The 25,098-nt window shown below is 41.7% G+C and overlaps 1 protein-coding gene across 5 annotated transcripts in view; it reads right to left on the bottom strand.

Annotated features, from left to right (window-relative positions):
* The window catches only part of MUSK (muscle associated receptor tyrosine kinase), a 101,812-nt gene that overhangs the window by 66,332 nt on the left and 10,382 nt on the right, over positions 1 to 25,098 (bottom strand). For all 5 annotated transcript variants that reach the window (XM_075559019.1, XM_075559022.1, XM_075559020.1 and 2 more), the window contains exons 2-5: positions 23,518 to 23,644; positions 19,704 to 19,855; positions 13,120 to 13,247; positions 11,553 to 11,694 (exon numbers count right to left, since the gene is read on the bottom strand). In XM_075559019.1, coding sequence (XP_075415134.1) covers positions 11,553 to 11,694; positions 13,120 to 13,247; positions 19,704 to 19,855; positions 23,518 to 23,644 — 549 coding nt within the window. The remainder of the gene's footprint in view (positions 1 to 11,552; positions 11,695 to 13,119; positions 13,248 to 19,703; positions 19,856 to 23,517; positions 23,645 to 25,098) is intronic.

Here is a 25,098-nt window from a genome sequence, read left to right as displayed (position 1 = left end):
AGCAAAGTATCTCAAGGTTGTCTAAGTCTCTGGATTTCCAGATGCCAAATGGAGCCTTAGCTTCCCAACTGCGGCTCCTGTGCTGATGATATGATGGCATCTACCCATTTAAAAGTGATGTCCAACAGTTAGGAGAGGACACAAGAGAAGCTAATCTCCATGTTAACTCATTCTGAGCCAAATTACAGCTCTTTCTGTTTTTTTGCTGGACCCCTACTAGATACTGTCCTAACCTCTCTAGTCCGTCTTCTTTCTGCTCCCTGGTTATGAGTCAGTGGCAGGCATGCCAGCAGGATAACTGCATTTTCTCCTTCCTCTGTCTCCACCTCCCTGTGAGGGCCTCTGCACCACGAGTTCCTACTCAGCCATCAAAGCCCTGTTGAGCCTCGGTTCCCCAGAGCCTCCACCGTACCCTTGCTACTTCCTTTTTACTGTGTATATACCCTGCTCCAACCGCAATCCCTGCAAACACACCGTACCAGGGATAATGTAATCACTTGTTAGCAAGGCTATCACTCTCACTAAACTGGAAAGCTTCTTCGAGAAACAAACCCAGTCTTACTGTTCTCTGTATCTTTAGGAGTTATCGCATTACATGGAGTAGGCGCTCAACAAGTGAAGTTTTTGAAGCTATCCTACCTTTTAGGAACTATTCCTGCCTATGGGTGTGCTTGGTTGTTAAATAGTCAATGGAATCAAGGCACTGATTCAAGTTTATAAACATCACTCAGTATTTCTCAAAATATGATTCATAGACCACCTCTATGAGAATCATCCGGGGTGTTCTTAGAAGACCCTACCACATACTGTGGAATGGAACCTGGATCTTCGGGGTCTGCATCCTTGTGTGAGACCATTTCTTAATATCCCAGCACTTCTGATGTTCACAGATGGTTCAGAACCACTATCTTGGAGAAAGAGTCCTATTACTCTCGCAGTTCAAAATTTCCGTCTCTTTCTAGAAGGCTTGAGATGAAGATGATCCATGATATGACCATTGATTACATGAAATAAAAACATGTAAATGCCAGGCAGAAAATTCTGGTGGGTTTATGGAAATATTTACTATAATCAATCTTCAAATTGGATTCTGCCAGCTAGGACATATAAATGAATGAATGAATAAAGTAAAAGTGAATAGAGTCCATAGTTCTCATTACTAGGAAGAAGTGAGAATAATAATTCCTCAGGAGAGTCTTTGTTTATTTTATTTTATTGCCTCCAGATATTAAATTTTTAAAGCAATTTAAAGTAAACCTCCTCACCTGGGATTTACTTATAGTGGAGTGGGTAAAGGAATAATCAATATATATTTTTAAAGTGGTTGGCCAACAACTATGTCTGTAGTGAATTAAAGTAGGAAGTCAGCTCAGGCTATACACAAAGTTGCCTTTATTTTTATTTTGTGCCATTCCTTTCAAACAGGTTGGCTCTAGCAATAGAGGTATATCTTCACAGAGCTCCTTAGATAAACCTCCCATCATCATTTGTCAAAGTGGGGCCAAATGAAACTTATAATCTCTAACAAGTTCCAAGAATGCTGGGACAAAGCATTGCTGATTGAGGATAGATTTATGTTCTGTGGAAGCCAGACGAGCAATTGGTAATGCTGATAGTCTATTTTTGAAATTTGAGAAAACTAGCCAACGGTACTGCCGGACCCAGCTTTATAACAACCAGATCGACACACAATACCACCAGCGACCAACCCTTATCTGAGAGCTACCATTTAGAGGTGTCTGGATATCATGTAGTCAACTGTAATAGCGCCATGCACTATGGAACATTGTCCCCATTTCACAACTGAGGACACACATTTGCAAAGTTAAGTAAATTATCCAACCTCAGCAAACAAGCTAGTGGCAGGGTCAGGATGAACACGCAAGCCGGATTTGATTCTAAAGCATGTGAGCACCCTGGAGCACTGCTCGGCCTGCTATCAATATGAAAGAAGAATCAAGACTGCAATAATGCATGGAGGCCCAGCCTAGCAATCACGCTCTGCTGCGAATGTGGGCCGAGTGGCAATTGCTCTGATCCTCAAGTTTCTGTCCTTGGAAAATAAAGGTTTGAATGATCTGATATCTAGGGCCCATTTCAGACTTCATGTCGATTGTTACTCTTCTGTAGAACCAAAATCTAAAAGACTAGACCTGATTTTAGATGGAAATTTAGTTTTCCCCATAAACTTTAGAGATCATATAAAGAATCAAGAGGTGGAATTATTTTCAGATGTACTTAGATGGTTGCTTCTGCTGCACAGAAGTTACTAAGTTCTAGGAATAATATTAGTAGCTATTATTTGAGCACTTACGTTTTGCTACACCGGATTATAAGAACTTTAATTGTATCCTTCTGACACTTTATAAGGCAGGTAATATTGATATTAACATCATTTACAGGTAAGGAAGCTGAGGCACAAGAAGATTAAGGTATCTAGTTAGTAAGTGAAGGAGCTCAGGTTTGAGCTCAGGTGGCTTACTCTACATCCTGGAACCCATGCAACATTCTGCAGAGTCTAGAGCCATGCCATCAAGCTGTCTGTAACGTCCTTCAACAAGGCATGCACTTGCATAGCTAATCATCCATCAAAGGGAACATCCGAACCAAAATGTGAAAGTCATAGTACATATTTGATTTTTCAAGGGACTAACTGAATGTCAAGTCATTTAAATTTCATGTTGTCATTGAATTGTGATAGCTTTCCATGACCTGTTTGCCATAAATCAAAATAGTGACATTGTGAAATGAAGCCCAGCCCAGGCAGGACCTCCTGTGCCTGGCACAGTGCCTGGGAAACATTGTTCAGTGGACTTTCGCTGGAAGAATGAATGCATCAGAGACCCAGAGTGTTTCCCTTTGTGTACAGGTGTGGGTTTGAGCTTGTGTATCTCATTTTGATACCTAGAAATGCAATGAAACGCTGACTTCAATGAGAACACCCAACCTTTAGCTCAGAATACGCTTTCATTTCCAGTATGAGGTCAACATTTCATTCAAAAATTAACTTTAACAATTTAAGACCAATCTTTGAAGCATATTTTAGAAAGCCTAATTGACAAATCTATCCTTTAACTTGATACATTGGTTTCCAGTGCTGTAATTGCCATATACTTTTTTTTGTCCATAGTGAATTTTACTGAGAATGGACCAAATGTCTGTCTCATGATTTTGACTTACATGCTCCAGAGGCATATTTTAGATGATAACGCAGTATGATACCCCTAAGGAAAAAATCACAGGGCCCAGCTCTTCTTTTGGCATGCACATTATTAAACCATGCAGAGTTCATTTGCCCAATGACAGTCATTGCAGCTACCAGAGCTTTAGGATTGTTTGGTGTTTGGTTTTCAAATACACAATTTACTCAAGACAGTACATCAAACCTGTTCGTGGCATCAAACCAGTAGAATTGATGCTGGAACAGGACCACTGCAAATTTCACTCACTGATAGCACAGCACACTTTAAGGATTTAAATACCTCTCTCTGTGGCATTTGTCATGTTAAGAGCTGTAGCGTAAACAAAGGAAAAAGCAAATCAAATATGGCACAAGCATTGCAGGATCACGTCCACTTTCCTAGATACAGTAAAGGCATTTGATCTCTGGGGGATGGGGATGGGAGATAGGAGGGTTGGAGTAAGGGGGCGGGGCAGTCAGGCCCCAGGGCATCCTGGAGAACTTGAACTCTAACTATCTGAAAGCATTGCAGATCTCTTACCATTAGGTTGGTTGGCATCTGCCTCTGGAGTACCCTTTATCCATGTTGATTTGCTTTGGTTATTTGAAATCCTATTCCTTGTTTTATACACTGCCCGTGTCTGCATAAACTCTTCAAAAAACAAACAAAAGCCTCTCGATAGACCTTGTTAGCTCAGTCCAGTCCGTATGAGGTGAAGCCTTTCAGAGTGCAGAGAAGTTGGATGGACAAAACCCAGAGCTCAGACAAGTGGCAGACTCCTGCAGGAAAGCCACCTGCCTTCCCTTAGGGCTCATCTCCTTCTCAACTGCCCCCAACACCTCTCCCACGTGGTGAGATCAGTGCTGCATTTTGAAGGTTTGTAGGATCAAAGGGTTGTTGAAACACTGGAGAAGTCTACGATAGCCTTCTGCCTTGAAGGGATCATGTCTTACTCCTGTAGACCCTTCCTGGCTCTCATTTTCAGCTTTGGGTTGACGCCAACCCACCTCTCCCCTCTGGAGGATGCTTACTGGTAGCCTTCCCTTGGCTGCAGCTTCTGCCCAACTTGTTCCTTAATCACTTAAAGCCCCAGTGCTAAACAAGATCATATTAGAACATGCGATCAAAGCAGGAGCCAATTCCCATCTATTTGATTTTGGGTCTCAGCTATTTTGCCCCCAGTCAGTTTCTTTACCCCAAGCATAAAGGGTCAGAAGCACACATTTTGTCTCAAATAATGAAATCACTTTATTATGGTTGCCAATGAATAAGAGGAAAGAAAATTAGACCTTTTACAAATTGTTCATTGGATGTTTTATAAATATATATTTAAAACATTAAAATAACTCTTCTAGCAATCAATACTAAAGAAATTACACTATCCAGGGTTTAATTTTGGTGACTGGCTTCATTAAAGGTGGGCTATTGTCCCAGTGGGTTAAGCACGGGCTGCTCCCCACAAGACGAGGACTTCACAGGCACCAGCAGCTCCTCGGGAGAAAAGCTCCCTTTTCCTATAAACACGTACAGCGCCTGAAACCACCAGGGACAGCTCTAATCTGCCCTGCATCTTTGCAACGAGTTGGAATCAGCTCAGTGACAATGATGGTGGGTAGTAGTCTCCAAACCCATGTTTTGGTGGCGGTGGGGATGTGGTGGCCAAGGAGCATAAGCGTCTGGTCAAGAGCAGGAGAGTGCAATCAGAATCGTGCAGTTCAAGGGTTGTTCCACCCGAAGCCTGCAGCCCAACCATCTTAGACAGCCCCTCCATCCTCAAGCAGCTCGCCCACTGAGGCTCTGCTTCCCGAACTCTAACGGCAATTCCAAGAAGTACATATGGAACGGAAACTATGTGGAACATTCCTCCAATATACAGCGTATCTAAAATAAATGCCTCTGGACTTAGAAGAGAATTTTTTCTATGTGGTATTTGAAAGCCATCTAATCTCTGTTTTCAAGTTAACAAAACTAATATGCAACAAATGTTTTTAAGAGGCTCTATGGAGGGATAGGCAGCATTTTTTTACGTGGCTCTATGGGCTCATGTATACAGTATATAAATATACTGTTTTCACCTCTGTGATTCACAAAAGGCGGCATTTTTAAACTATCTCTAGTTAACTGTATAGAAAGCTTTATGAGCCAATATGTTTTATTTCTCTTATAATAATTGTGTAGTAGTTCTCATCTTTATAGGAAGTCAAAAATGATACCATTAGAAGGCAAGGCATAAACCATTTTGCATGAATGCCTTTAAGACCTATAAGACATATCTCAATGTCAGAGATCTGCAAACCTACAAAAATACCCGAAAAATTAACCGATGGTGATTAGAATAAACTACACCCTAAGAGGTATGCCCCAATGTGAAAAGAGCATGTTTACATCTATGGCATATGGTACCTAGGTTTCTCTAGTGAAAACTGAAGGCGTTCTTGTGGTGCAGTGACTTCCACATTGAAATGCTGACCATGCGTCAGTGATTCAAACCCAGCGGTCACCCCATGGGAGAAGGATGAGGCTGTCTGTTTACCGTCAAGGTTGAAACTCCTGGAAACCAGCAGTTCGACTCTGTCCTACAGAGTTGCTATGAGTTGGAATCAATTCAATGGCAGTGGGTGGGCAGGTGAGTAGTGAGAATTGACAAAAGGCTGCCACTTGATAACATTGTCCTGAAACCTATTATAAAGTCCATGGACACAGATGGACCAGAGACCAAGGTTAACCTCTTTCCAGAGAAATGCCTCCACCATGGGAAGATCGACATTCCAGATGGCTATGGAATCTGAGCTGTGGGACCAAGTCCAATCGGTGTATCTGCATAGTTCTCATCTAACAGATCTGACTGGCGCCTACCTTAATTTCACCCCAACTCTATCATGCACCACCAAGTGAGGAAGGGGTTCACTGAGAAATCAGAATGCACACCAAATGTCAGTGCTGGATCCTCCAAGCCCCTGTGGATTCCTAAAGTGCAGGCTTCCTCCGGAAGAGGGAGTCAGACGCCACCCCACTCGTTGCTGCCTGTGCTTCCTGGTTGCTCCATTTTTGGTTTGTTTTGTCTCTGGTATGCACACTCTGTCTACAGATTTTCTCCTCCCCTAAGGATTTGGCATATTCCATCCTATGTCCATCAGGATCCTCATCATTCTCCAGCCAATCAGCTAATTATGAAAACTTAATAGACAAAACACACAAAAACTCACTGTCATTGAGTCAATTCCCACTCAAGGTGACCCTGCAGATCAAGGGAGAGCTATCCTTGTGGGCTGGTGAGCCCGCAGCTTTCACAGGAGCAAAAAGCCTAATCTTTTCCCCCTGCAGCAGCTAATGGTTTGGAACGGCTAGCAGTCTGACGTAACCACCGTGCCAAAATTCAATAGCAAAGAATTGAATAATATCTATAAAATTTTCCATCTCCATAAGTTAATCCTACAGACAATGCAGCACCCAAATTCCAAAAGTAACACATCATGGCTATGAACAAGATTTGTGTCACTTTATGAAAATAATATTAACATTTGGAAGAAACTTTTTCCCAAACATAAATATATGTATTAATTCTTCCTGATTTAAAAGTTTCTCTAAAAAGATTCAACCAGTACAGAGTTATTTAAAGCACCTAGTAGAAGTTAACCCCTGATGCAAATCTATCTGCAAAGATAATGACTGTTAGCAGTTCATATATACATCCTAACATATAAAATCTATATTAGCCTGCCTTTTTCCATATGACTGCATTAATATTCATAACATTCTTAAAATAGTGCTTTGCACATAGTAACTGCTACATAAGCACTACACGAGTACTTGTTCAATAAAAGAATTTGAAAAGCCAAAAATGATATACTGTTTGCTGTCTGCCTACATTAATTTATTTAAGCCTCACAACAGGTCTTGGAGGTATATCCTGTTTTTATCTCTATTTTATAAATTAAGAAACTGAGACTCAAAGATAAGGTGTCCAAGTCATATATCTGGTGAGTAGTTTTAGATGTCCATGCATACCGATCATTCTCATTCTTGATAGCTGCATGGGATTTCATCATACATTTATTCAGTTCTTATAGATGCAAATTTAAAATCTTCTGAACTCTACTTTTTTAAACAACTTTATAATAAATAACCTTGTATATATACCTATGTAAATAATTCCTTTACATAAATAGAAGTTAAATTGAAATAAATATGCAAATTCTGGTTTCATAATTTTATGTTTTTTATTTTTAAGGGGTGTTTACTAGGTAATAAAATTTTAAAGATCCAACTCAATGCCATCAAGTTTGATCCTGACTCATAGCAACCCAAGGACAAAATAGAACTCTCTGTTTGGGTTTCCGAGACTGTCAATCTTTACAGGAACAAACAGCAGAGCAACTGAGGAGACGGACTGTTGACCTTGCAAAGAGCAGCCCAGTATACAGTCCCATCCCCCACAGGACTCCTCTTCAGTAAACTACAGGCTATAGCAAATCATAAGAACATATGGGAGTGCAAGCTTTCCCATACCCTCCCCGTTGCTGGTATTTTCATTGTGAATTCTTAAAAATAAGCTCACTCCTAGGTCCCTAGTGTCTCATTATGTGTCTGGGTATGAAATAAAATTATTTACTTATTCTTTGCTTTTACAGATTGAGAGTTGATGTATTTCTCATTCTTGAAGATTTGTCTTTCATTGTTTTGGAAATTCCTTAGTAATAATGTTCTTGAATATTGCTTCTTTCACATTATTTTTTATTCTCTCTTTATATAAAACTTCATTTATCTTAAATTTGATGTCGTCTTCTTTGTCTTTTCTGTACTCATTTTCTCTTTAGCTCTGTATACTGTACCATTAAATGAATTTGAATTTCAATATTATTTTTCCTTTGTGGAAATTATATTCAGTTATTTATGAGGACTCGTTTTTGCCTATATATTTTCCTTTTTAACAAATGCCTCTCTTTGAGTGGTCAGTTTAAGTATTTCATGACTTTATTGTTTGTGTACTATTGCTGCGGAATTGTTCGTAAGAAAGCCTTGGCAGTATAGAGGTGATGTTTGGGAACACAAGGTCAGTAGTTTGAAACCACTAGATACTCCATGGGAGAAAGACTCGGCTTTCTATTCCCTTATGAGTTGCAGTCTTGGAAACTCACAGGGCAGCTCTACCCTGTGCGATAGGATCGCCATAAATTGGAATCAACTCAAATGACAATGTCTTTGGCTATTTCGGTGTTTGTTTTATTGACTGAATTTCTTGGGGTTTGAATCCTTTTGGTTCTTGTGTCTGCTAACTCTCATTTAATACACGTTTCCTGGGCAGGCTAGATTTCTGAATTGAGAACTCATGCGCAATGTGACTTTACCTATCAAAAATCCTATGTAATTTGGGTAACTTCTCCTTCTGAACTTTTGCTACTGTCAAATTTCTGGCCTTGGACCAATTCTTATGCTAAATTCTCCAGCTGAAGGTTCCCAGATCCTGCTAGTAATACGGATTCAATATGAAATCTTTGTGAAATATCATCTTTCTTATGCATTGAGTTTTCATTCACAAGACCTGCTTGTTTTCTCCCTCACAACTCTGTGCCAGTGGGTGAAATATTCATGGTCAGCTTTTCCCTCCAGGGATTCTCAGCTTTATGCAAGAATCTCAGTGCTAATTGGAACTTCATACTCAACCAGTACGTTTCTACAGCTCCTTTAAGGGTCTTAAGACCACATTTCTAGATTATAAAGATGGAGACCTTTTGCCGTACCACACGGACAATGCTGAAACAGTCCCGGCACTTACTGTTCTATTGTTGTTGTTTTTTTAATTCTAAAGATTTGCATTCTGTTCTTAGGAATGATACAATTAACAATATTTCTAGGTATTTGTAGCAGAAAAATTAGCATTTCATTTTGTCTATCATGTGACGAAGGCATGCTGGGGACATTGCTGAGGAGGCTGTCTGCTCCTAGAAAGATTTAAAAAGCTATCTAGCAGGGAAGCAACAAGCCCCCATGGGAGAAGCACACAAGCCTGTGCGATCATGAAGTGTCACCAGGACCGGATAACAGGCATCAGAAGACCCCAAACAAACAAACAAATAAACAAAAACATACTGTTGAGAATGAGAGGGATCGGAGCAGAGACCCAAAACTCATCTATAGACAGTGGTACATCCCCTCATAGAAGAGTCCCAAGGAAGGAATGAGTCACCCAGGGTGCAGTATAGCCCTGAGGAAACACACAACATTCCTCTGGTTCCTTGAGACTTTGTCATCCCCTACCACCATGACCCCAGCCCTGCCTTTCACTGTGGGCTAGACCAGAGCACATGCACAGGTACAGATAAGAGATAAGAGCTCATGACATACTGAATCCAGGAACAGGAATGGGAGTAGTGATACCAGGCGGGTGGGTGAACACGGGGAGACAAACAACAGAAACCATGGGGGAAGGGAGACAGCAGTTGGTGTAAGATATGAAAATAATAATCATGTATAATTTATCAAGGCCCGACAGTGGGAGAAGGGGAAAGAGAGAAAAAAGGGGAGCTCAAATAGAAAGTCTGTATATACTCGTGTATGAGCCGAGCTTTTCAGCATATGTTTTTATGCAGTTTTGTGGTAAAATTAGGTGCCTCGGCTGATATTCGGGTAGGCTATACTTGAGTATATACGGTAAATGTTTAGACAATAATGGTGGCAACTTATGTACAAACATGCTTGATACAATTGATGTATGAATTGTTATAAGAGCTGTAAGGGGCCCCAATAAAATGATCTTTTAATTTTAAAAAATTGCCTTTGAATTTAGCTTTCTCCTTTTTCTGATCTTACACCATTATTGCTGAGCCATGTGGGGGAAAGGACAAGGAGGAGCGTTTCAACCCGGTAGATTGATGTCACTCTATCATGTTCCTGGGAAACATGGGAAAACCCTGCCCACCCAGCACCCTGGCCTTGTGTAAGTCACTTTCCCATGCCCCACAGCTGTTTCAGAATCTTCCCCCTGCACTTAGAGAAGTGCATTCAGGAGCCAGCCTTACACTCTACTTCTTAAAGGGAAGAGAAGCCATCATGAACTGATTTCTACTGGAAAACACTTCTTCCTATTGCATTTGCCCCTTCTTCCTGTCTAAAGATGTTGGCACTCTACTTTATCACGGATGCCTAGGTATGTTTGCAAATGCAAAGGGGGACTCTATGAATAACTAATCCAGGACAACATGTAGACACTAGAACTGCTCTGGGCAAACGGACACACGTGGTCACCTTCAGGATGAGATTTATCATTCCACTTATCCCTGGAACACATCCCTTTCATATTCTGAGATATCATATCCCTTTAGGGTTTTCACTCTCATCCACATATCACCCTTTCCTTTTGTTGGAGTTCCTCATTAATTTTTTATGATTCAATTTTTAATATTATTTCTATCTCTTTTATCAACCAGAAAAAAGTGGAACACATAAGTGTTGAATCTGATAGCCAATATTGATTATTTACAAGGGATCAGACATTCTGCTAAGCATCATTAGTACCTTACCTTGGGAATACAACAAACCTCATGTAACAGATGAGAAAACTGAGAGACAGGGAGGTTAATGTTTCAGTTGACTCACCTAGAGAGAGGTGCTAGTTATTTATATTTTTAAGCAAAATCTGGTGTTAGTTTAGGTCAAGAAAAATCACACGACTTAGTGAACAGAATACCTCTATCTCCTTGGATTTTAATTTCTCAACAAAGACCTTTCAATCCTACCTGTTGAACTAGCTTATTAAAACAAAATTTTTAATAAAAAATTTGGACAGTGTAACTCATAAATGAGTACCATTATTTCTTACTCGTTTTAATCAATGTTTTATGTCTCTCCACTCAGACAGGGCACAATTTGGAAACCATGAAATACCTTTAAAATTTGCATATGGCAATGAATGTACAAATGTGCTTTACACAATTGATGTTTATATGTATGGGTTGTGACAAGAGTTGTATGAGCCCCTAATAAAATGATAAAAGTTTGCATATGTATTTTTTAAAGTCATAAATCTTATACGCTGAATAAGATAAAAAAACAACCCAAGGAAGAAACCCTAAAAAGGCATTCTGTGTAGTGTTTGTTATAGTAAATTTTGCTTGTTTGGGTCCAAGTTACCCATGATTGCAGACAGTAGGTGGAAGGTAGCCTATTATACTAGTGCACGTTTCTTTCTCCCTTAATATTAAACTGTTCTGTTGTCATAGTGATGACCTCTCGATCCGATGACGCAAATAGCTGAGGGGCTGGACCACCTGCATCTCTGCTTTTGCAAACTAAATTATACTCTTCACGGGAGGGAAAAAAAAAAGAGGAACTTTTCTGTTGGCAGTGATGGAAACCCATTTAGTTACTTACCTTCAACTTCCAGCTTCACCAGTTTGGAATATGCCGTCCCAAGGCTGTTTTTGGCCACACATCGATAATGTCCCGCGTCTTCTTTTTGTACATTGTGGATCCTCAAACTGCCGGATTCCAGAACCGCAATGCGGGAATTTTCCTGCCAGAAACGGGGATACGAAATTTAAAACATCATGCTGGATGGAGGACACATTTGCTGATCCTCAGCAATGAAACGCGAACACTGATTGAGCCTTTATTATGTGTCACAATGTTAAATATGATAGTACAAAAGACAAAACAGAACAAAAATCCACTGCCCTCCAGTTGACTTGGATGCCTAGTGGCCCTGTGTGACTGGGTGACAGTGCCCGTGAGGCTTTCTAAACTGTAAATCTTCATGGACACAGAGGGCCTCTTCTGTCTCCTGGGAGGAGTGTTGGTAGGTGTGAGCGCTGACCTTCCAGTTAGCAGCCTGATTTTTAACTCACGGTGCCTCTAGGGCTCCTGGATATTAAGAAATTACTAAAATTAACCTTCTGAAGGACCGCAGGAGTGATAGTTTATTTTCTCTCACTACAGAAGGGCACCAAGATTTACTGCTTGACTTGCTAGACGTTACACAGGCCTTTCTGATTGAACATAGTGCTTTAAATATATGTTAATGTGCATACTCACGTGAACGTATGTCCTTTGACAAATTGGAAGATCCTACAAATAATGAACATTTTCATTTTAAGTTAAAAGATTACAAGGATCTTTTCCTTTTTGGACTCTAAATGCAGTTTCGCCACTCCTCTTTCACTGTAGAAAATAGGCCGAGTATTTACCATAAAGGGAGGGCCGGAGCGTTAGACCATCATAAGACACTTTAGTACTACTTGTTTCAGCGTCAATTAACAAAACTAGCTAATTTTTGCACTTTTAAAATTAATTAACCTCTGCTGAGATTATACTGTGCTAAGTATGGTAAGATGAAAGTCAGAATGCCGGTGATGTTACTGGGTTCATAGTTGGTGGGTGGTAAGTGTGGAAAGAGACAGTGATGGTGCCAGAGAGTAATCAATGAATGCATTCTGGATACGATAGAAAGGCAGTACAAAATGAACATGGATAATAAAACTTTAATTGCTCCTCTATGTAAGTAGGAGGCACCAAGGTGCTTGTTCACCCATCTCGTATCCTTAGGCTCCCACTTTACACCAGAGTGTTTTTTTTTTATCATGTATTGTCTTCCAAACCTATTTCTCCTCCCAGAAACTATCAGTTCTAAGACCTGTATTTCACTTATGTAGAAAAAAAGAGAGAGGAATAAAAAATCAACAACCATAAACCAGGCAAGGGACAAAGATTCTAGCTGTGGTTTCTTTTCCATCTCTGGCACTACTAATTCTGATCTCTGGTTTTCTCCAAATATCCCCAATTGGGGTACCTTACAGTTCACATATATGAAAACAAATACTTAAATTTGGTTGGAATACATAATTATATTTATTTGTAATTGTGCGGGTGAGTTTAGAATGGAGTGCTGAAATAGGTTCTCAAATATGTCTCGTATGCATGCTGTACCATGATGATCACTTACCCTGAGAGCAGTGTCTCCCTTGATCCACGATACTGATGGTTTGGGATTGCCCATGGTCGTACATGGTAGAACTGCCTTTAATCCCTCTATTATTTTTACATTTATGGGAGGACGAGTAATTTTTGGTTCTGAAGGGAATAAAAATTTCCAAATAAAAATGCAGTGTGACCATACCAACCTTAGGGGTTCTAACTTTCTATTTAATTCTAGATACCTGCATTAGAACATTTTACATATTACAAATAGAATTAACGCCCACTCATCTGTCCTATAAGTATGTACAAGATCCATATGAAATCAGCAACACCTCTTGTTCCATGTCCTTTTCCGAATCCAGCCTGAATGCCGGCCACTCCCTGTCAATGTACCGAAGCCTGTGGCAACAGGCTTAGAGGATTGTTAACACCTGTGATAGGCAAGGTGACACAAACTTGCTTACTGAAGGCAAGGAGGACTTGAAGCACTCAGTGTAAAGAAGACCAAAATCCTCAGAACCCAACCACGAGGAAACATAATAAATGGACAAAAGGGTGCAGTTGTCCGAGGATTTTCTTGTGCTTGGATCCATAATCAATGCTCATGGAAGCAGCAATCGAGAGATCAAAGGACCAGTTGCATTAGGTAAGTCTGCTTCACCTCTTTAAAATATTGAAAAGCAAGAATGTTACTAAGAAGACTAAAGTGTGCCTAACCCAAGTGAGGTAGTTAGTTTATTGTGCCAGCCTGGCCGATAAACACATGTGAGATTAATAGAAAGGCAGCGGGATAAATGGCTGGGTGAGCCTCGCCTTTCGAGTTCTCGGGTCTCTTGCTTTGTGATGGTTGTACCAGGGTGCCGCTGCCTAAGCAGTTCCCTGCTTCAGCTTGCAAGACTGACTTCCTACAAGAGATCCCCAAGGAGAAGCTACATGGACCTACCCCGGTGCAGCCCTGGGTGCTGGAGCACCCATGTGGAGACCCTTGCCAGCACTGAGATGCTTACACATTCACTGACTCGGCTTTCCTCCTGCAGTCGGCATCGTCGTGCCTGTTTTGTGAGATGGAGGAGGACTTTGTGGATTGGTGTCTGACATATGGGTAATGTTGGACTTGTGGGCTTGGGCAGCACTGGGTTGGGATGTTTTCTTGGTGTTCACTTAACCTTTATATAATGAGTTTTTGTGGATTTGTTTCTCTAAAGTACCCAGACTAACACATTATGGTACCTTGGGAGTGGGGTCCTGGCGAAACAAGTCATAAGATAGAGTACATGTTTTTTGACCTCTCCCTCATGGAAGCGTTTCTTCTTTGTCTAGCCAGAGGTGATATAAAGCCACGCGATTTACTCGGTTGTTTTTCTGGGGAAAATATGAGAAGTAGGAAAATAGAAAGTTTGTAAGTCCACTTGCTTCAGCCATTAAAATTTGATCTTTCGGTGGGTTTAGGCCATGTCTATAAAAAAGCTTTGAAAAGATCTGCCCCACGCAGTGCTTTGGGTACTCAGGAACCAGTGGTCTTGGTCAGAGCTGGAAAAAATCTGGAACCATGAAGAAAACTCCTCTCTGGGACTGAATGTTAAAGGGAGCCTGTGAGCAGGCTGAAATGCTTGTTAGCTGACCACCTGGATCTACTTGTTGAGTGGAAGTGGGAGAAATGCAGCAATAAAGAGACGGGCTGAGTTTGGTCACTGACACCTGTGGACTTGGTTTACAGGAAAAAAAGAAGATGAGAGTGGGTTGACTGGTCTAAGATTCATGACCTAGCATGAGGGGCCTCGGCTTGCTGAGTATTGGTGAGAGCCCATGGTCTAAAGAGCACCCTGTGGAGGCTGATGAGGCAGCCCACATTTAGTTGACCAGAACTCGACCAGCTGGAGATTTTTGAGCCTGTGAACTGGTGCATATTGTTGCTGATTTTATGGATGGCCTGTCCGGATTTGACTTTTCTTAGGGATGCAGACTTCACAAGGTTCCAACTGGAAGGAAGTCTCTTCATGTCAAAAATATGATTGTCTTCTCAGAGAACTGAGTTGATGTAAGTGGGCAGTATATAAATTGGATACATAAAATTGGGGGAGATAAAGGCATGAAGTGGTTAACTTACAAACTTTCATAGTGGGGGAAAAATTCACAGGATTATAGGGTTAAGGTGTAGGTGTTACTTAATTGTAGTTGTGAAGCTAAAGAATTATGTACAGGTGCCAGGTTGGCAAGGGTGGATTGAGTGGGTTTATTGTGCCAACCTGTCCCATAAACACATGTGGGGTTAATTAAAGAGCAGAGGGATAAATGGCTTGGTGAACCTCCCCTTTCGAGTTTTCCGGTCTCTTGCTTTGTGATGGTTGCACCAGGGAGCAGGTGCCTTAACAGTTCCATGCTTCAGCTTGCAAGACTGACTTCCTACAAGACATCCCCAAGGAGAAGCTACATGGACCTACCCTGATGCAGCCCTGGGTGCTGGAGCAGCCGTGTGGAGACTCCTGCCAGCACTGAGATGCTTACACATTCACTGACTCGGTTTTCCTCCTGCAGTTGGCATCATTGTGTCTGTTTTGTGAGATGGAGGAGGACTTGGAGGACTGGTGTTGGATAGATGGGTCAATGGATTCATGTTGGGCTTGTGGGCTTGGGCAGCACTGGATTGGGATGTTTTCTTGGTGTGCACTTAACCATAATATAAAACTCTTTCATAATGAGTTTTCTGTAGATTTGTTTCTCTAAAGTACCCAGACTAACACACCAAGCCTTGATATTTTCAGTCACCTCATGTGCACATGAAAATTGGACATTGAATAAGGAAGACCAAAGAAGAATTACAGTGCTGGAGAAGAATATTGATCTGTCTTGTAAGAAGTATAGTCAGAGTGCTTTTTAGAGGCAAAGATGGCAAGACTTCATCTCACATAATTTGGTCAGAAGAGACCAGTTGCTGGAGAAGGATTACATTTGCTTAAAGTAGAAGAGCAGCAAAAGACGAGGAAGGCTCTCAATGGGGCAGATCAATTCATTCTGTTGTGCATAATGTTGCTATGGGTTGGAATCAACTCAGTGGCAGCTAACAACATCTGTCCTACCTAGTCACTGTGCGTCAATTCAGCTGGACTATAATGGGTTTGGTTTTGGGAATATGTGAAAGAGTTGACAAGATATCACTACTTTTTTACTGAAAACATTCAAAAATTAATTTAAACTACATTTCTTTCCTTGGTGATCTCAAGTTACAGCAACAAAGCAGGACTGTCTTCCCAGGAGAGACAGCTGAGAACTGGGTACATTTACTCTTACTTTTAGGTTGCATGTCATGATCAGCTTGTTGTTCCAGAGGGGAACATGAAGTGCATTCATTTCCTTCCGCCTCAGTCATGTGTGGGGAATGGTAATGGTACTTGACAAAGTTGCATGGCCTATGGGTTTTTAATTAAGGCATTTATTGTCATGTAGAATTGGCATAGCACTGCATTATGAACAGGGAATACATGTATTTTGCTACTAGTCTTAATTGCGAGTGTTTTTGTCATATGAGTACTGTAGGAAGCTCAGGTTAAGGGTGATATTTTTCTAACATAGTCATAGTATTATTTTTATTTCTTGCATTTCCTGAATTCCATGTCTATGTCAAGTCTGAGTCACAGATACTGCCTCAGACCTTTGTTCAAATTCAATATCTCCTCTCTTCTCAGTGAATTGAGAGTTTTGGACATCAGTGGAGTGAGGTTAGAAGATGAAGAAGAGTCGACGTGGGAGCTTGATTATAAAAGTAAGTCAGGAATGAGGAAGGTATTGATTAGGTGGTAGGTGGCATCCCGTAGGTGCATCTAGTGGATTCTGATTCATAGTAACCGGATGTGCCACAGAGAGAGAGACACTGCCCAGCCCTTTGCCATTTTCATAATTGCTGTGTTTGAGTCCAGTGTTGAAGCCACTGTGTCAATCCATCTGGTTGAGAGTTCTTCCTCTTTTTCACTGTCCATCTGCTTTACTAAGCATGATACATTTGCCAGGGGCTATCTCTCCTAAAAATATGTCCTCACTTCTAAGGGACATGCTGACTGTACTTCGGATATAGATTTCTTAGTATGTTGGCACTCCACAGAACTTTCAGTAGTCTTCACCTGCACCATCATTTAAATGCATCGCTTTTTCTTTGATCTTCCTTACTCAATGCCCAACTTTCACAAGCATATGGGGTGATTAAAACTACCGTGCTTTGATTAGGCACCCCTTAGTCCTCAAAGTGACATCCTTGATTTGCAGCACAAATCTTGGGCAGCAGATTTGCCCAATGCAATATGTGATTGAGTTGACTGCTGCTTCCATGAGCATTGATTGTGGATCCAAGCAAGGTAAAATCCTTGCCGATTTCAATATTTCCTCTATTTTCATGTTACTCAATGGTCCAGTTGTGAGAATTTTTGTTTTCTTTACATTGAGTTGCAGTCCATATGGAGGGCTGTACTCCTTGATCTGCATCAACAAGTGCTTCAACAATCCTAATTTTTAGCAATCAGTGTTGTACGGCTGCATTATCAAAGGTTGTTAATACACCTTCCTCTAATTCTGATGCTGCATGATGCTTTCTCTAGTCTGGTTTCTCAGGTTATTTGATGAGCATACAGTTTGAATAAGTACTTTAAAAGTATGCCACCCTGATACACGGCTTTCCTAATTTTAAATCCCTCAGGATCCCCTCGGTCTAGATCTATGTATGAGTTCTGCATGAGTACAATGAAGTGTTCTAGGATCCCCATTCTCCTCACTGCCATTCAGGGTTTATATTGACCCGCACAGTTGAGTGCCTTTGCGTAGTCAACATAACACAAGTAAACATCTTCCTGGTGTAGTATGCTTTCAGCCAAGATCTGTCTGATATTAGCAATGACACATAGCCCTGGTGCCATGTCCTCCCCTGATTCTAGCTTGAACTTTTGGAAGGTCCCTATCAATGTCCTCTTGTAACAGTTTATGAATTAGCTTTAGCAACATTGTGCTTTCGTGTGGTATTAATATTGTCCTATAATTTTCACACTCTGTTAGATCGTCTCTTGGGAATGGGTAAAAATATGGAATTCTTGCAGTCAGTTGACCAGGTCACTGTCTTCCCAAATTTTGAGGCATAAGTGAGTGAGTGCTTCCAGGGCTTCATTCACTGATTGAAACATTTCTACAGCATTCCATCCAATCCCTGAACTGTTATGTTTTGTTACTGTACCAGTGCAGCCTGGACTTTTCCCTCAGTACTATCTGTTCTTGGCCATATGCTACTTCTTGGAATGTTGAGTAGTACTTTTTGGTACACTGACTGTCTTCTGTCACATCATTCGATATTTTACACACAGAATGTTTGGGCCAGGTCTGGACCAAGGCTTCTCAAGAAGACAAATGACCTGGCTGAATTTCTAAACATCGGAACTTCAAAGCACCTGCCTTCAGCATTTCACAGAGTTTACCTCCCCAGTCAGAACACAGCCCCTCTCTCCCTAGCTTTGTTTCCTGTAAACAACATGATTTACTGACAGGACATCACCTGGCCCAAAACTTGCAACCGCAGCACAAAGAACCTCCCTTCCTGTTACTGGCTCATATGTCCTTAAGCTCATGCCGCAGTACCAGGTGCGACTTCCCTGACCTAACTCCTTGGGTTGTGGCACCTTCTTGGGGGCTCAAGATGCCCCCATCCCTTTCTCTTCCCTCCCTTCCCTCCTGGGAGTTCTTGCCCTGCTTCAATAAAATCTTCCTCAACTTCACCTTCCTGGCTAAATTCTATCTGTTCCGTGCCTCCATCTCCAACCGTTCACAGAATCCTTCAATATGAGTGTGTTCTTCCTCTTGATTTAGTAGTCCTTGTCTTTTCACATTTCATTCTAATACTTTGCCTTCTTGCATGTCTTGTAAAACTTTGTTCACCTCTTTTAAGATGTAGCACCACAGAAGAGCAAAATACTTAAAGGTCTTCTATCCTTAGAATCAAGCCTTCATTAGTTAACAAATAAGATAATTCCAATTTCTTCATTTGACTCTCTCATTGCCCCATATGCTAAAAGAAGAACCTGCTTAAATACATCCCCCAAATTACTAATAGGGACCTCAAATCAGCCACCCCTCAAAACCCCACTAACTACTTATTGTAATTATTCTAGACCTTCATTAATACATACAATCAAAGCATAAAAGAAGAAACGTTTTGGGGAAAAATCATCAGCATAAACAAGGGACCAAAATAAAATAAAAATGCATCTTTCAGAAAGCAGGGAAAACTCAGAAGGGAGAAGAAAACGCATTTTAAAAATTCATTGAGGATCTCCTTAGAGAGAGCTGAGTTAGTATTACATTATATACGTAGAAATTTGGGAAGTTTTAGAAATTAAAAATATGGGTTTAAGGATAAAAATGCTCAACAGGAGGACAAATTTACAGAATGGTCATATTGAAGACCAACTTTATGTTACAAAAGGAAATGTTGAAAAAAGCACTCCAAGAAGATAGAGTATCAAGGTTTTGCTTTGACTAAAACGTATCTTGCTGCTGAACATGCAGGTCAGTGGAGGCTTGTTTCGAAATGTACCAAATCAACATGAAAATTAATAAGTGTTTCTCTTCCTCACTCACTCATCTTCACTTGAAGAGCCCCGCAACTCTCCACAGCGCCTCCCACACCATTGTTGGCTGTGCAGCAGTAAATGCCATCATCACTGTCTTCCACGCTCAGGATGGTGAGGAGCTGACCGTTCTCCCGAATGCTGTACCGCGTATCAAAGAGCCTGCAGGTGGCACAGGACAAGGTCAGAGTAATGCTTCAGTCTATGGTTCTATGGATGTGGTTAATTGATCAAATGATGACTTGCCAATGGAAGAAGCAGCATAAAAGTTAAGAGGAAACTTGAATGACTTCTGAACAATAGACTAAAAATATTTCGTGGAATAAAACTGACATTGTAATCTTTCCTAGATTTCAAGTATTCAGATGCCAGGGGTTTCAAAAGTTTTCCAAAGATGACATCTAATAAGACCAATTATAAATGTGTAAAGTTTACTTTATTTAGGCAAGTACAATGCAACCAAAATATATGAATCATCTAAGCCATAATCAAGTTGCTACTAAAAAATGAATACAAAGACACAGAAATGTGTCCAGCAGAAAGGGTTTTATTATCGCTGTAGCTACTAATTGAATAGCCATTAATTCCTTAAGTGCCTTGGGTGCCCAACCACTCAGGCATTGTTTTTGTTACTCAGGCAACTTCAGGAAACAAAACCTTTGCACAGGACATACTTTGCCAACATCATCTCATTTTGTTAAATGCAGACTGTTTGTTGAGAAGGAATTAAAGGAACAGAAAGAACAATTTGAGAGGAAGCATCATTGTAAAAAAGCAGGTTTATGATCAAATAAAGATCCTTTATGCAAAATGTGTGTGGTACACAAACTAATGGCCTCCCAAAGATCTGTATCCGAATCCCATAAAACTGTAGTAAATACGTTACTTTACATGATAAGTGAACTTTGCAGATGTGATGAAATTAAGGATTTTTAAAGAGATTATTCTGGATTCCATGAATGAGTCTCACAGAATCCCAAGGGCCTCAAAAGGTGGAATGGAAAGTAGAAGGGTCAGAGGGAAAGACAGGATAACAGATGTAGAAGCTGGAGTGACATCATTGCTATCTTGGAAGCAGGAGAAAGGAACCGCAAGCCAAGGAATGCCTGTGACTCCTGGAAACAAGTGCAACAAACAAGCAACAAGCCACGCAGCTCCTCCGCGAGGGCCCAGTTGCAACCTTGCCAGGCTAGCACCTTGATCTTAGCCTCACTAGCACTATTTCAGAGTTCTCCAGGACTCTCCCGATAATACTTGTGTGTGGCTTTGAAAGCCGCAGAAGTCTGCGATCACCTTTGGTACAAATGCAAAAGGAAATGCGTAAATGTTTCCTTACCGAGAAGTGATGGCACTGTGACATTACTTTGAACATAGGTAACTGTTGACATCCAGTGATGGCTCTTACAGTGAGAGCATGAATGGGCTGGCTGGTTTTCAGCATAGAGAATTGTAGGGGTTCGTGAGTGAGCTGCGCATGGGAGAGGAGGGGCATCTACTAAGGAACCTAGCCCATTGTGGTTAGGTTCGAAAGAGAAGGGGCTTGTTGGCTTAACGTGCAGGGAGGTGGGTGGCCTCCCTGCCCATGGCAGGTACCCACTGACCCAGCCTCCGGGAGCTAGGGAAGAGTGGATCAGAACCTAGCTGAAAGGAGAAAGACTTTGACACCACGGGCTGCTTCAGATTCCTACAATGTGATGACTCATTCTGGGCTCCCAGTCCCAACCTGAATAGAAGATGTGTCAAATGAAGGAGCATACTTCTCAGAATGCTGATTTATAGGGAAGGGTAATTTGGAAATTTGTGTGGGAGAAAGGAGACAAAGGCACAAAGTGACAAGGGCTCATATTCTTTCATGGTATGCTTACTACCTAAGAGAGGGGCCTCCCTAAGAACACTCTTCCTTTTCTCATGGGTCTAGGGAAGAGAGGGTGCCATAAGAAGCTGTCTTATCTTCAGATAGGAGATCAGGTGTGGGTGTTTATTGTTATCAGGGCTAACTGTGGTTGTAATAACTGGAGTTCTAGAAGCTGTAGATGTGAAAGATGGAGTAAGGGGCAGGCACTGGAGTCTGGGGTGCAGTGGCTAAACCTCATGTGGCCCAGAAAATCTCAGAACAAGGGAATCATCTTTTATTTAAATTTTATCAGCAGCTAGAAGGGTGAAGCTGAGATACACTTTGGAGAATCTGACCAGATGAAAAGGATACAACAGGCTGGGGCCCGCGGGACCTTCCCTGAGGACTCTGCCCTCCTTAAGGGTTGGCAATGACTGTTTTGAACTGACAAAATGGTCAGAGGGTGCAGAACCGATCCTTCAAATATGAGCGAGTCAGTGGTTAGAAGATCTGAAGAGTGGGGGTGTGGTGGGGGGGCTTGCAGTACAGTGAATTACTTGATCATGGCTCTTCTGGCCATAGTCTTGGTGACTCCCTCCCAAATCCTGGGTGGGAGCAAATACGACGTGCTGATAGTCCATCAAGGAGATTGGATAGTTTGCTAATAATGTAAATAAGGTATATGAACCTCTTGTGGGGGCGGGCCAATGCAAAATGTTTAAAACCTTAATGTGTGGCTTGGTGTGTTTTGCCATCCACTGGGCGTAAAATGAGGCATCCTAGAGGCGGAAAGGTGGCATCTCACAACCATCAAGAAGAACTAGGAGCAGATGGTCCTTTGACCCAAGAGCCTTGCTCTGAGAACCCCCGTGACCCAACAAACAGATTGCTGTGATGTTGGGAACAGAGCAGCGGTGGGGGGAAATATAGCAGCTGCAGTAGCAATGGAACCAAGAGTCCTGATTCGGATAGTGAAGTGGGCGTCCAGGCCCCTGGAGTGGGAGAACTGACTCCTTTTGGCCTGGAGGCTTGCTAATGAAACGGGGTGCCACCAGGCACTTAGCAGGGCTAGAGTTGCCAATCTACAGAGTTAGAGTTGATTGCCTTCCGGAGGAGACTTTTTGGCAGAGTAGGGTGCCTCTTGGTACTTATTGGCAGAGCTGAAAAAATTTTGAGACACTTGCCAATGTGGGGCAGAAGCCAAAGGATTATGTGGTTGAAAGGCTAAAGGTCAAGATAAATGTGTGTCTATGAGGACTGCTGAGAGAGGCTGTCCTGGCTGAAGAACTGTAACTGTACACTGATTGATCCTGAAATTCTAACTTGCTACTTCCTGAATAAGCCCTTTCATTGTGAAAATTAGATAAATATGTACGTGGCTTTTTTGTCTTAGGACCTTTGGGACGGTTTGCTAGTGCTTTACTTTATTCCAGATTTTTGGAGCATAGGGTCATCGGATAGCTATTATAATGAGTAAATGATAGCATAGATTTTATCTGACCAATAGGAATTGGTTTTTAGTGGTTTGAAAGACTGACTCACTGTATGTCAGGAATCACTTCTACCTTTGAAAGGAAAAGGTCATGATGACCTAGAGGTCAGATCCCGGACTCTGTGTGTCCTTTTATCTACCAGGACATTACACGTGTAGGAGATGCACTTGGTTCCTATTTGCACCCGGGGTGTCCTGGAACACATGCCTTACACTGAGGGCATCGTGGTGCTGCGTAACGACTGTGCAAATTCCTCGAGGTCCTCCCGTGGCTCCGCAGTCATCTCTGACTTCATCATGTCAGTTTTCTCTTCACCTCCTCGAACTTCAGATCTTACATGACTAAAAGGGGGACGCTTACATTTTACATACTCTCAAAGGTGAAAAAGAGTTTAATTTTCTTTGGCATGTTGCTAGAGAGCTCTGGTTGCACTTGTATCAGAGATAAACCTCAACGCAGCGGTGGGAATTCTTCCCAGGAAAAAGGCAAATACTTACTTAATAAGAATTTTATTTCTAGTCCAGGAAATCTCAGGCTGCGGATAGGATTCCACAGCGCACATGAAAGTAGCCACCTCTTCCACTAAGGCATCTACTGTTTCCAGAGGTGTGGTGATGACAGGAGCTGAAATGACAGGAACATCAAATGAGAACATTCCAGAATGCTGCTTGCTAACCTCCAAATCGTCAGAGATCTGCGCAGACCTGTTTGAGAATTACATGTTCTCTTAGCAGAAACTCACTAAAAGGAAGGAAGATCTTAGGCAGGGTATTTCGTTTGTACTGGATGTTTGAGGATCTGAAGAGACTTTCAGAAGGGTAGATTTTAGAGTTTATGTTAAACAAGAAAAGGATTTTTTAGGTTTTGTGAGGCCCATAGCTTATAGGAAAATGTGTTTGTTTTCTAGATTTAAAAGACAAACTCTTATTAACATAGGAATATAATCGTATTTTTACATGATAAAGACTATGTTTCTCACACAGACACTCAATTTGATAATAACATCACCAGCTAAGAATAAGACAACTACACACATGCACCAAGGGTGAGTTGAATTTGGTTGGAGCAGAGATGGAGAAAGAGTATTCCAGGCAGTGGAAAAACATAAGTAAAGACTTGAAGAGCGAAGGAGATTGGTCCCCCAAAGGCACTATTAATACCAGGAGGGTGAGGGGAGGGTGAGGGGGGAATGGGGGAATGGGGGAACCGATCACAATGCTCTACATATAACCCCCTCCCAGGGCAATGGACCACAGAAAAGTGGGTGAAGGGAGACATCGGTCAGTGTAAGACATGAAAAAATAATTTATAAAGGGTTCATGAGGGAGAGAGTATGAGGGAGGGAGGGGGGAAAATGAGAAGATACCAAGAGCTCAAGCGAAAAGAAAATGTTTTGAAAATGATGGCAACAAATGTACTTGACACAATCGATGAACGTATGGGTTGTGATAAGAGTTGTATGAGCCCCCAATAAAATGATAATTAAAAACAAGAGCATTTATCAGGAACAGGGGGTAGAAGGGGGGCTTAGAAAAGAGAATGGGAAAGAGAAGCTAGAGCTTATGAGCCAAGCCAGCAGAGTCTGTGGGCAGAGTCCAAGAGTAGTATGTGTTTCCAGAAGGAGGGAGAGCCCAAGCCTGCCAAGTGTGTCCAGTCCTGCCAAGAGTCAACTAAAATGACTGCGCAGTGCCCGCCGAGTCTCCTGAAAAGGAGGTCCTTGTGATCCCATGGATAGTGGACAGTGGAATTCAGATGGGAGTGGGTTAGGGGTCGATGGAAGAAAATGGAAAACACTTCTCTCTGAGAGTCTGGTGACGGCGGGGAAAGGAGAAAGTGGGTAGCTTTTAAAGAGGACAGAGATAACACTGTTTCAATGATTATGGGAAGCACGCAATAGATTATTTCTTTAAGCGTTGAAGATAGGAGAAAGGAGAATTAAGAGAAGCAGGCCCCTGAGCAAGCAGACAGACATGGGACTCAGAGGAAGTAGAGAGACTGATCCGAGACCGGAGGCAGATTCCTCTGGCAGCATAATTAGGAGGGGAGCGGGAAAGGACAGGCACAGGAAGCTGGCTCTC

The sequence above is a fragment of the Tenrec ecaudatus genome, chromosome 10 (genome assembly GCF_050624435.1).
Source record: "Tenrec ecaudatus isolate mTenEca1 chromosome 10, mTenEca1.hap1, whole genome shotgun sequence".
Lineage (NCBI taxonomy): Eukaryota > Metazoa > Chordata > Mammalia > Afrosoricida > Tenrecidae > Tenrec > Tenrec ecaudatus.
The sequence above is the reverse complement of the archived record's forward strand: the minus strand, read 5'-3'. Positions and strand labels throughout refer to the sequence as shown.